At 44.9% G+C, this 11,872-nt stretch overlaps 1 protein-coding gene across 1 annotated transcript; it reads right to left on the bottom strand.

The window, feature by feature from the left end:
• Nucleotides 1–457: 457 nt before the first annotated feature.
• On the bottom strand, nt 458–3,466 carry LOC135384615 (zinc finger SWIM domain-containing protein 1-like). The gene is made up of 4 exons (XM_064613812.1): nt 3,225–3,466; nt 2,986–3,094; nt 2,682–2,907; nt 458–1,659 (listed from the first exon to the last, which is right to left on the bottom strand). The coding sequence occupies exons 1-4, from the start codon at nt 3,464–3,466 to the stop codon at nt 458–460; spliced, it is 1,779 nt and encodes a 592-aa protein (XP_064469882.1).
• Between the last annotated feature and the right edge of the window lie 8,406 nt (nt 3,467–11,872).

Genomic DNA, 11,872 nt, shown 5'->3' with positions numbered 1-11,872 from the left:
AGTTGTTTTCGGTGAGCTGGAAAACAAACTATGTTGTTGCTATTTGGTGTATAGCACTCAGTAATTCAACGTATATGCTGCTGTACTCTTACCTGATGCCTCTATACAAGAGGGCTCTCCACTGTGACATGGACCTTCATTAATATCAGGTGCACTCTCAGTCGGATTCTCACAGTCAAATGGGGGCGCTAAGCTGTGAATGTTCACTCCGTCCAGGTCTCGTTGTTCACTGTCCACCACATCATGAAGTTCGTGCAAAAAAGGATGCTCCTGAACTGATGGCGAAGAATTGCTTGTAGTGGCAGTTGGCAATGGGACTTGAGGCTGTGTTCCAGTTGTCTGCCACTGACACTTCAGCTTATTTAGTGCTTCTAACCTGTCGATAAACTCTTCACTAGTAGCCTCTGCAGCAAGTGCTGCAAGATCTCTGGCAATGAGGAATGCCTTTCTGTACTTCTCACTTGCAGACATTTTCCTGAGAGACATTTGTTGGCCGGTATTCTGTGCAGTGAGACTCAGGGTCTCCCATGTCAGCATCCATGGTCGTGCTGCAAGCGTTGAGTCGGTCACGTTGGCCTAGGTAATGATCACGTGACCACCTTGGGCTACACAGTGCTTCGTCATACAAATCTTCCCCATCTTTTGCACGTACAGCGAAGATGTGGTGACACGGTAGTAGCATAGATGATACAAGTGGGCAGCTGCAGTGCGTGCTTGTGATGGATACAACTCCTGCAGAGGAGTTGTACAGGTAGTGGGCACCATTCTGCTGAAGGTCGGTCATATTATTGCTCCTTTTCAGTTCCCGAGAGACATGTTCAAAGGCATATGGTGTGAGAAGGCTGTAGTATCTTTTCTGCACCCTCTCCATGGCTTGATTGGAAGGTCTCTTATACAACGTCATTGCAGCTTTGTTGTCAGACTCGTCGCTGAGTGCAAAGAGGATTGTGAACAACTTGCCGATGAATCCTTCTAGAGTGCTGAATTTCTTGATGGCAGACTTTAATTTGCCATTAATTGCCTCAAGCCGATTGTTTGTTGTATTCAGAAAATTGCCTTTGTTGTATGTTGGACCCAGGGACCATTCGTCACTGCATTGCCTCCAGTTGGTGTCGAAGTAGTCGAGGACTTTTTGTGGAGCTTCATTTTCAAGTGCATTCAAGTATGTGTCATCTGCTGGATTTCTTGCCCACACCATTTTCTGAAGAATACCGAGTAGCTTGTTTCTTTGTTCACTGGTGATCGAAATTTTTTCTGTTGTGATTTCCCTTCTGAAGATTTGCAGCACGTGGAAGATGCAGATCAGCACAGTTGCTTGTGGGAATTCCTGTTTTAGGATGCGTCGTTCGCCTAGGTCTTTATTAGCCATGATGCATTTTGTTGCTGTCCACACCGGGTTCAGCTTTTTAAATGTCTGCAACAGCCATTCCATACTCTGGAAATCTTCGCTGACGAGCACTCCAACACATATTATTTCTGAGGAGGCATTGCCATCTTCAACGTGAATGACGTAAACTGGAGTCCTGATTTCTAGCAACTTGTATGTCGCGTCTATCCCTAGAAACTCAGGGTAGGCTTTCATCATTTGTTGCATTCTCTGCGTGCAACGAAGCAGTCCTTTGAAGGTGTCTCCCTCTAGGAGGAGCTCACAATCAGACCCTGAAAGCAGAACATGCAATAAAGCTGAGCAATTAGGATATCTAGTCTCTGCTGCTTCCACAGCTTATCTCTATTAAATGAAACAGTACATCTTTGTGTGGAAACGCGCACTGTATCTTGCCACAAAGTAATTAACTACAGTGACACTGCCATGGCTTGTTAATCTTGATAAATCTAGCCCTTTTATCCCTTTTGCGGGGCCTAAGCTTTATAAATGCATTTACGTCTCCTCAGCACTGCAATATATATTCCAGAAAAGAGTCAGCGCAATGAAGAATCAACATTATGTGGGCCACATTAAAATTGAAAACGAAAAATTGGTCTCATTGGTGTGGATGGCATGGGTGCGGAGGAAGAATATATGATCAGATATTTAACCACATACACTAGAAGAACTTGTCAGAATTTATGCTGTCCAAAGGCAAGCAGAGACATTTATGTTACATTCCTTCTTTTCGTCACATCACAGACTCTGAATAAAAATGGTTATGAGTTATGGTATCGGAGGTGTTGGAGCATGTGAAACTGCGAACAGTTTTTGATTCCTAACATTTTCCTAATAAAGTGCACTCTACATAATTGTCAGTCTTTGATTAATGAGTACTTACAATCTGCTACAGACCTCTCTCATTTTTTTGTTGTTCCCTGGTATTCAATAATATTATCCATTCACTGGTTGCACTCAGGGGTGAAAATACCCATGTTTACGAGGCACAACACCACCAACATTTTGGGACACAGAGTTCATTGCTTCTGTGAAGTTATCGCTGTACAAAATGCAATGCAGCTGTTGTCTCAATGTATTGGTTCCCTAGGATCCTTGTATTCAAAAACGTTAGACAAGAATAAAATATGGTAATTCCTGTCAGTTGCACGCATGCACTAGGGTTAGAATCTCTAAAGTTCACAATTTTGTTTTTGCCTTGTTATTCCCTATGGGCTCCTTCCTTGAATGCGAAGCATGTAATAGCATTCATTTGCATTAAATGAAGACAAATGTGTGCTAAGAAAAAGATGCATACCATATTTCTCATGGATAAGCAGCACTGTCTTCTCAATGCTGTTCTTATCATGGGTAGCTGTGACAGTGATGTTGTTAATGTCCTTCAGGAGTACTTTCTTTCCGGTCTTTTCTTGAATAGTTCTTTTAACAAGCTTCTTGTTGGCTCCATGTTGCATGAGGTGTCGAACTTCGTCCTTTATGTTGCCTGGAAGTCTTCTCTCTTGTGGAAGGTAGTTGAAAAGCACCTGTCAAAGCATAGATGTAGAGCTTTCAAGGAAATAGATATACAGCAAGACAACACTTAAAGGCAGTCCCAAACTTACTTTGGATGTCGTATGATTGTGAACATCCTTCACCTCGATTATCTCGAGCATGCATCCGTCTTTCGATATCCTTGCTTTGACATACGCGATGCAGTCATCTTTGAATGTCCTATTTGATGAAGGGCGTGAAGAGCCATTTGCAAAGCAATACCTGGAGGTATATAACTGGAGAGGCATTCATAGCGGTAGTAGGTTGTAGATCATAATGTGCTGTGCCAATATTCATCCAAGGCACTTACTTTCTCTTTCGAAGACCTTGTAATCTCGACTTGAAATGTCTCCCACCTTTGATGCAGCTATACACAACTTGGTAAAATCTCAAAGCCGGATTCAGGTAGCGTTTTGTCTTCTTCGACGCTGCATTTATAGTGCGACTGTCGCGGATATAGAATTTTTGCGCGTTGGACCGAGACCACTCCTGAACTGCCCTGTCCAGGTCTTCGAAACTTGCAAAAGTGTCACCACACGACAGTTCGGGCATTTTTGAGGACTTTTCGTCAATTCCGAGCTCGAATCGAACCGAAGCGAAGGGTGATAATTTTGCGCGCCGCGCCAAGCTGAGAGCGTCAAGCGTGCATGCGCGGTGTTCTAGCTTGCGCACGCGCAGACAGCGGCACGCAGCTTTGCGCGGCGCGCGATGCTTTCACACGACGGCGAAGTTGCAGAAATGTGTCCGCAAAGAAGATTGCGAAAATAATTGTTAAATAAATGACTGAGAGGAAGTACTTCTAAAGGATATCAACAACGGTACTGCGAGAGTTGAGCATAAGAAGCAGAGTTCGAGGTAACTCGTTACGGTAACTAAGTTCCTGTTGTTTTGGTAACTTGTAACTTAACTCTGTACTTTTGCGCAGTGGCAATTTTCAGAGGAACTCATTTCTTTTTCAGGTAACTTTGCCAAAGTAACTTAAGCTAAGTTCCAAGTTATTTTTAATTCGCTTTTCACTCACGTCCACTTATTTTCTTGCTTTCTCTCCAGTTCTTTCATGGCATTTTATGCCACAGAACGTGATATTCAACCAATCACAGTATTATATTCAGGAAATTAGAACCGCTGTCATTGAAATGAAGCAGAACCATTGTGTGCCTACAGGGACTAAGATGCAAAGCGTTCGAATTGCTGGACATAAACGAAAACGATCTAAGCGTGTTGCACTCCTTGGCAGGCAACTCAATGTATAACTCCACTGCTCACGCGCGTGACTGTGAGTTACAAGACTGAGGAACTTCGTTACTAACTTAGTTACATTTTTCACACGGTAACTTCTCAATACATGATAAAAACCTATATGTAGGTATAATTTCCTTGAGCCGGAGGAATGTGATCATGACTGGCTATTGATGACCGAATTGACTTGTAAATGTAGGAGCCAAGATAGATATGCCTGTGCCTCCACTACCCGCGAAACAAAAATTCTGGCTTTGCCACAAGCATGTACGATCGTGAGGTCCCTTGGAGGACCTTGGGAGGCTAGGTCGAATACGCACCTAAAAAAGTAGACACTGGAGCTTTTCTACATTTATTTAGTGTACTAGCTTTCGCGTGGTGGACTCTCACACCTGAGCACTAGATACGAACATGTTTGTGATAGACTTTGCAAAGGAAGACTCTCACATCAAGCTGGACAGAAATAAAATTTATTTGTTTCATTTATCGTTAAAAAGTGAACAGGACGCACAAGGGTGTTTGTAAGCTTTTATTAGCAAGCACAAAGGTGTCTGTGTAATTTTCGGGCTTCCTTTTTGCTTGCCTTGGAGGAATGTAGAAGCATTGCCCAGTGCGGTCAACACACGTGATAAAAAGACAAAAGCGCCGAAACTACTGGGCATTACCGCACAAGCTTTCTTGCAGTAGTCTGCATTTCGTCAGGTACATCTAAATAAACGTAATCTAAAATAAAGTTGTTGCTGCTGTTGTCACTTACAAAAGTGATAAAGAGCTGACATCCAGTGGCGGATCCAGCGGGCGGGGGAGGGGGGGCGATCGCCCCCAAAACGTCAGTTTATACATTGGATTTCTCTCTCCCCCTCCCCCACTACGCGCTCCGACAAAGAAACCGCCCCCCCCCCCCCAAACTCAGAGTGTGGATCCGCCCCTGCTCACATCTCACGTCATCGCATACGAAGTGTTCACGTGAAAACAGAGGCGGCGAGAACAGAAAGAAAAACAGGAGAGAGGGAGAAAAAGCACGTACGCTCTGGAACGGGGAACGAAACCACAAGTTCCACAGTGGGGAATACCAGCCAAGGTCAAGACAAGATAATTGGTTCAAAAAAAGCGCCACAAATGGCTCATACAGTGTATATGGCCAAAGCGGGAGAGGGAATCTCCGGCCACGGATGACGATGGACGTTGAAACAAATGTTGAAACACGTAGAGTGTAATAGAAAATGGTTCTGAAAGTTTACCTACATTTTATATCAAGATATATATGGAGTATGTCCATGATGAAGAATGGCTAAAATTGATGCGATAGGTTAGAATTCTTCCTCATGCGTGATTAAGGAGAGACAGGGCTCATGTTGAGTCTGTCCGGATATTCCCGGACCCGCCTTTGCTACATTGTGTGAGCTTGAGCCACTAAATAAGCTAGGTAAGCTAAATAAGCTTAGTGGCTCTAGTGTGAGCCAGTTCTGATGCTGCCCTTGTTTTGACCTTGGCTGGTATTCCACTGGGGAACTGATGGTTTCGATCCCCGTTCCAGAGCGTACGTACTTTTTCTCCCTCGCCTTTTTTCCTCTCTTTCCTTTTTTTTTGTTCTCTCCGCCTCTCTCTTTTCATGTGGCAACTTCGTATGTGATATAGTTTTTTTTAAATTCCGTGTTGGCACCGCGAAGCAACTGTGGCTATGAGCGGCGTACAGATATGAACAGATGGAGAGAGGACGGCGGGAAGGAGTGTGGGACAGGGGGTTAGTATGCGTCCCCGGCCGACTTCAAGGGAACTGTGTCTGGAAAGTGGTCGGAAAATCCAAGGAAAACGCATGGCACAGCTTGTGGTACGATTCGAACCCACCACCTCCCACTCTTCAGCGCACGACCTTGGCCCCACCAACGACCGAAGCGCCCTAACCCGCTTTTGTACCTGACGAAGTACATACTACTACGAGAATATTGTAACAGTAGTTTCAGTGTTTTTTGCCTCGCAATTTTGCAAGTCGTCTTCACTTCCCGCAACAGTGCATTACGTGAAGCCCGCTTTACACTCCGCCATTTGCAGCACGCAAAGGAGAGGACGCATGATGCGCGAGAGCGTATTTGAACATCATGTCAGGTCTGGGTGCTAGCGCCGGCTGTTTTCGTGTTGGTTGTGCTTGGTTAGGTATAGATTTCGTTTGTGTAGCTCCGTATACGGTACTAATTTCGGCTCTTAAAAGACCATGTTAGCTGCCTTTGCGCCCCACAAAACTGCTCGTAATGTTTGATATTCACATGATAAAAACGCGAGGAACGTGGAAGAAGATAAACGCTGTCCGTCCATGTTTCTTCACGTTTTTACCATGCTACTTAACCAACATGTTCTATATCTCCTTGCACTTCTGCTTTATATTCATCCGACTTGTAAATGCAGAATGACAGCCGGACGTAACGATCGCACACGGTCCCAGTTTGTAAACATTTCTACGCAGGTGTTCAGTAGCGGATTGCATCAGACAGCAACCGTTTCCATGCACACACAAAAAAGAAAAGAATGCTGTCGGCAAAGCACGGTATAAATTCAGCTCTGAGACTGAGCGACGCACCCCACAAACACACGGAGAAAAAGGCACGGCCGGCGGCGGCAACGACAGCGGCGGCAGCAACATAGCGCATGCGCACAAGGGCGGCGGTTCCGCAGCCGATCCGAGCCAGGCAAGCGAAGAATACCGCCGCGGCGGTCTCTAGACACTGCCTAGTGCAAACGGGATGATGGCACATCATGAAGGCACTTCAGAGAACTATGGATGGCTGTAGTTTAGTAACGAGCCCACAGCGCACGGATGGGTGTAGATTTAGCAGGGGTACGGTAAGGTCATTGTTGCCAGACGACACTTGTGAATACGGACGTCCAGTGCAGGTTACGAAATAATATCGGCTTTATGTCATTGTTGCCAGACGACACGCGTGAATACGGACATTAAAAGCAGGCTACGAAATGAATATCTGCTTTTGAAAGGCAGAACAGGGTTATTAGAAGAGTTAAAGCTGCTAGGGCCAACTGTGATGTAAAACAGAAAACTGCTTGCCAAGCAAGAACTTTACTAGGAGAAATAGGCGTATTTTGAGCATAGATGTCTGGAATACAGCATTTAATATTGAAATGCGCACAAAAACACTGGAAATCGTTAGCAGAGGCACAAATGAATAAGAGGAAGAGTGATGTTTTACATGGGGAGTCTTAACGACAAAGGTCACATTCTGTACGTTATTCTACGTTGAATGTTCACGCATCACAAATGTCACGTCAAATTACACATACATATATATATATATATATATATATATATATATATATATATGTATGTATATATGAAATACGTTAGGACTACAATATCCGTTGTGACTAGGTCAGCTGAATACGTATTCCATGTGCGGAGAGAGCCCATATATATACTTAGCATCCGTCATGACTGAGGTTAGGTTACGTCTGGTGTATACGTATTCTATGTGTCGAGAGGCCCATATATACTTGGCATCCGTCGTGACTGAGGTTAGGTTAGGTCTGGCGAATACGTATTCCATGTGTCGAGAGGGCCCATGTAGACTGTGCTTCCGTCGTGACTGAGGAGGTTAGGTCTGGCAGACACGTATTCCATGTGTCGAGAGGGCCCATATATACTGTGCATCAGTCGTGACTGAGGTTGGGTTAGGTCTGGCAGACACGTATTCGATGTGCCGAGAGGGCTCATGTAGACTGTTCATCCGTCGAGACTGAGGTTAGGTTAGATCAGCCGAACACGTGTTCCATGTGTCGAGAAGGCTCGTGTAGACAGTTCATCCGTCGAGACTGAGGTTAGTTTAGGTCAGCCGAACACGTATTCCATATGTCGATGTAGACTGTTCATCCGTCGAGACTGAGGTTAGGTTAGGTCAGCCGAACACGTATTTCATGTGTCGAGAGGGCTCATGTAGACTGTTCATCCGTCGAGACTGAGGTTAGGTTAGGTCAGCCGAACACGTATTCCATGTGTCTAGAGGGCTCATGTAGACTGTTCATCCGTCGAGACTGAGGTTAGGTTAGGTCAGGTTGGGCTAGGTTGTTGATGGAAGTGAAACAAACTAGTGTGGTATTGATAGGTTTTATTGACAGCAACCGTTTCGCCCTAATTGGGGCTCATCAGTACGGTGCAGGGCAGAGTACCCAACCGCATACGGTCACCCGAAAGGGGCCTGTCAAATATGTACAAGTATTTACAATATATACAATGTCATTTCAGGTTTAGTTGTCGTGTCCGGGAGTGTAAAGGCGTTTGATGTCGCTGAGGAGCCTTTCAAAAGGGTTTTCATTTTTGTTTGCACAATCCATTCGCCAAAGGTACCCGGAGAGGTGGTGCGCCATGTTGTCACTGGTGATGCCACCTCTGGGAAGTCTGTGGCGAAGTGGCCTCCACTGTGACTCAGTATGGTTGGTGGTCACACCGGTGTCAGGGTCAACAAACTGATACTGGTGATTTACAGTCGTATGTTGGAAGCCCTCCGCTGACAGTCCGCTGTAGCCTTTCCAACAATCGGTGTATATGGTTGTGCCCTTATGGACGTTGGCATCTATGAGAGACAGGAGGGTCTCTTTGTCCCTCTTGTTATCTGGGCAGATAGCGAGACGTAGTTCTTTCGTGGTTACATCGATCAGCCCAAGGATCCACGTCCCTTCCACAATGCGACCGCGTTGGTACTTGCGGCGCCCTATCTTGCATTCGTCGATTTCGACTGTGTGGCCGGTTCCGCCGATTTCTGAAACTTGGATTGTCGCAAGAGAGTCTGTGCAAACTTCTTTGCAGTAGCTGAACCAGTCTGCAACAGTAGCCCTGGATATAGTGGTGTCCATTGATGATTCGTCGAGGGCTTGGTCAAAAGTCATTTTCTTCGCAAAACAGTACGAGAGAATCAGCACTTGTTCTGGCGACAGTCTGACATTTTCAAACCATGTGCCGATGGTAACCGACTGCGTGAATTCGGGATGCTCTTTTTTCCGGCAAAAACCGTCCGAAACCGAAAAACCGTCCGAAACCGTCCAAACGTGCGCTGTGACGGTTTTGCCGTAAGTTCCGTGCCACAGTGCGGACAGGTGATAGTATTGGGCACCAAACCCTGTGAGTGTATCCAAGATACGTTGTTTGGGTGTCCGTGAGGATCTGAATATAGTCCAATTGAGTCCCTGAGGATGCGGCCCAACTTGAACAAGTTCATGTTCGTGGTTTTCGAATCCCACACCTGCGAAGTGTCGTCTGCTACGCGCGTTTGGGGTGTTTGGCGACATCGATGTTATATCGCAGTTTCTTCCCTATGTTATGTGTTATTTCTAATAAATTTACGTTCCAATTACATAAAAAACGTTAAAAGTGAAAGAATTGAGTTTTATATATTTGAGCTTGTGTCATAATTTGACCGTTCTGGTTTCGCTGGGATGGTGGCGCTGGAGTAGTGGGATGGGGGTAGGTGATAGATGACGGTATTTATTCGTTGTGAAAAGAGGTAATTTCGTATCAAAATTCACAAATTTTGCAAATCGGTACAATTTTTGGTCTGTAAAATTGCATGTGGAGACCGGACGCATATCGGTTTTCCGTGTTTTTCATGATTTTGTCTTCGTAGAAGCCGCGGTATCGTTACTGAACTATATCCCTATATCGGGTGAGTAGAACACCTCTTGGTTCGCTTGGGAGTTCAGGATCAAGCGTCCGAAACACGCCGCTTACCTTTGTGCTAACAGAGCTCGTGCACGGGTTCAGGAACAAAATGCATGACGGAGGACCTCACTACACAAATGCAAAGACGTTCATATTTTTATACGGTCGGCGGAGCTGAAGGGCAGGAAGACCATCCAATTTACCAGACTGCATCTTAGATCCTACACGCCAACAGGCGTTTCCAAGTTCAAAACATATTCTGAATTGATGCCGATGGCGCTCGGTCGCATACGACGACGAGAGCATTATGGCTGTAGTTTCGTTTTGACAGACTGGCAAAGCTGAAGCGTCGCAGGGTAAAGCTGTCGCAGTGAACAATCAGTTTTTGCAACCTACTCAGGAACGTGGAGTTGTGTGCATAACTTTGCACACGTTTCGGTCTTTATTTATTTTATTATCTTATTTATTTATTTATTATTAGAATCATTATTCTTATTTCGTTTATTTCATTATTTCATCAATATGTTTTATTGTATTTGAGCATAATTTAATATGTACACGTTGTGCAATTAATTTCGACAGTTATTTTCTTTTTTCCTTTTTTTCCGCTTTATATAAGCCCAGCTTATCTTCACAGCCAGGAATCGAACACTATCTGGCGTAGTCGCTGTAACATCCCACAAGGATCCCACAAGGATGCATCCCATTTCCAGCTCGATTCTAGCATTAAACTATTCTTGTTTTCGAATGGCAGTTGGATGGTTTCTCAATGTGCACTGACCCACAAGGACGATGACCCCACTCCTGGACCTGACACAAAAGCGCACCTAGATTCAGCGGCATAGATAGAAGCGCACGCAGATAGATTCACCGGTCGTCAATTTCCACCTAGCTTAGTTGACGACGCTCTAAACAAATCCCGCAAAGCAGATCGCAAAGCCCTGTTCCAAAACCACAAACGAGTGTTAGATAATGGTTCCGTAAACCTCATCTTAACATTTAGCAGCAATATTCCAAGCGCTAACAACATACTAAACCATCACCATAGTATCCTTCTCCAATCGGAGCGCGTGGGACAAATTTTCCCTCAGCCACCGCGGGTAACCTACAGGCGCGCGCGCAACCTACACGATAATCTAGTTAGCTCTAAGGTTAGCAAAGCAGCGCGTCCAGGAAACGTCTGTCACCCGTGCGATGGTCGAAGGTGTCAAATATGCAAATTAATGCAAAGCACCCAAGTACTTAAAAGCACGAATTCCAATTTTTCCGTCAAAATTAATTGTGACTTCGACTGTAATTCATCTAACGTCATTTACGTCATTCAGTGCGGCATGTGCCAAGCACAATACGTAGGTCAGACTAAAACATCATTTCGGATCAGGTTCAACAACCACCGATGTGACGTTACAAAAAAGCCAAACCTCCCGGTCTCTCGCCATTTCAAACAACCAGGTCATTCACTAAATAATGTGTCACTTTTTATTCTCTAGTCAAATCTTAGCTCAGATCGGTGCAGGGAACAACGCGAATCTTATCTCATTTACAAATTCCAATCAACCATTAACGAAGATCTGGGAGCACTTCCAACGGTAAGAAATCTGGCCGCCCAGATGAGCTATTCTTCCTTTCCGTTTCCTTTCTGTTGTTTTCTCTCTTTTTTTTTTTTAGCAAAGTTTGAGGCAGCCCTCACCCTGCCTGGAATTTTCCCCAAAGCGGACAGTGACCTACGGCGAATGACATCACCAGCCGGACTTGACCTCCTGGAATATCCCCGAATCTGACTCACTGACAAACGCCTGTGGCGTGCCCGTACCGATTATGACGTCATGTACCAAACCTATTTAAGTAATGTGTAACCAGCTACGCATCATTTGTCCTGACGAAGACAGTGCCACTGTCGAAACGTCGACCCCTTGCCCATTTCACTTTTTAACGTCTCCCTATGTAATAAACTAGTGTTTGTAACTTCCCTAAAATCTGTTTCCGCGTCATTTTTTAAGCTTATATAGAGATATATATATATATATGCTATATATGTGGTGTCCCAGCTAAGTGTATAA

This window comes from Ornithodoros turicata, chromosome 2, assembly GCF_037126465.1.
Source record: "Ornithodoros turicata isolate Travis chromosome 2, ASM3712646v1, whole genome shotgun sequence".
In the NCBI taxonomy this organism is placed as follows: domain Eukaryota; kingdom Metazoa; phylum Arthropoda; class Arachnida; order Ixodida; family Argasidae; genus Ornithodoros; species Ornithodoros turicata.
Note: the sequence above shows the minus strand (reverse complement) of the source record. Positions and strands in the feature narration are given on the sequence as shown.

Excerpts from the sequence above, each read along its gene's own strand:
- LOC135384615 (XM_064613812.1), bottom strand. The coding sequence starts at position 3,466 with ATGCCCGAACTGTCGTGTGGTGACACTTTTGCAAGTTTCGAAGACCTG. Across the intron at positions 3,095-3,224 it reads CAAGGTCTTCGAAAGAGAAA|GACATTCAAAGATGACTGCA; the intron begins GTAAGTGCCTTG and ends TTCATCAAATAG. Across the intron at positions 1,660-2,681 it reads GCTTATCCATGAGAAATATG|GGTCTGATTGTGAGCTCCTC; the intron begins GTATGCATCTTT and ends TTCTGCTTTCAG.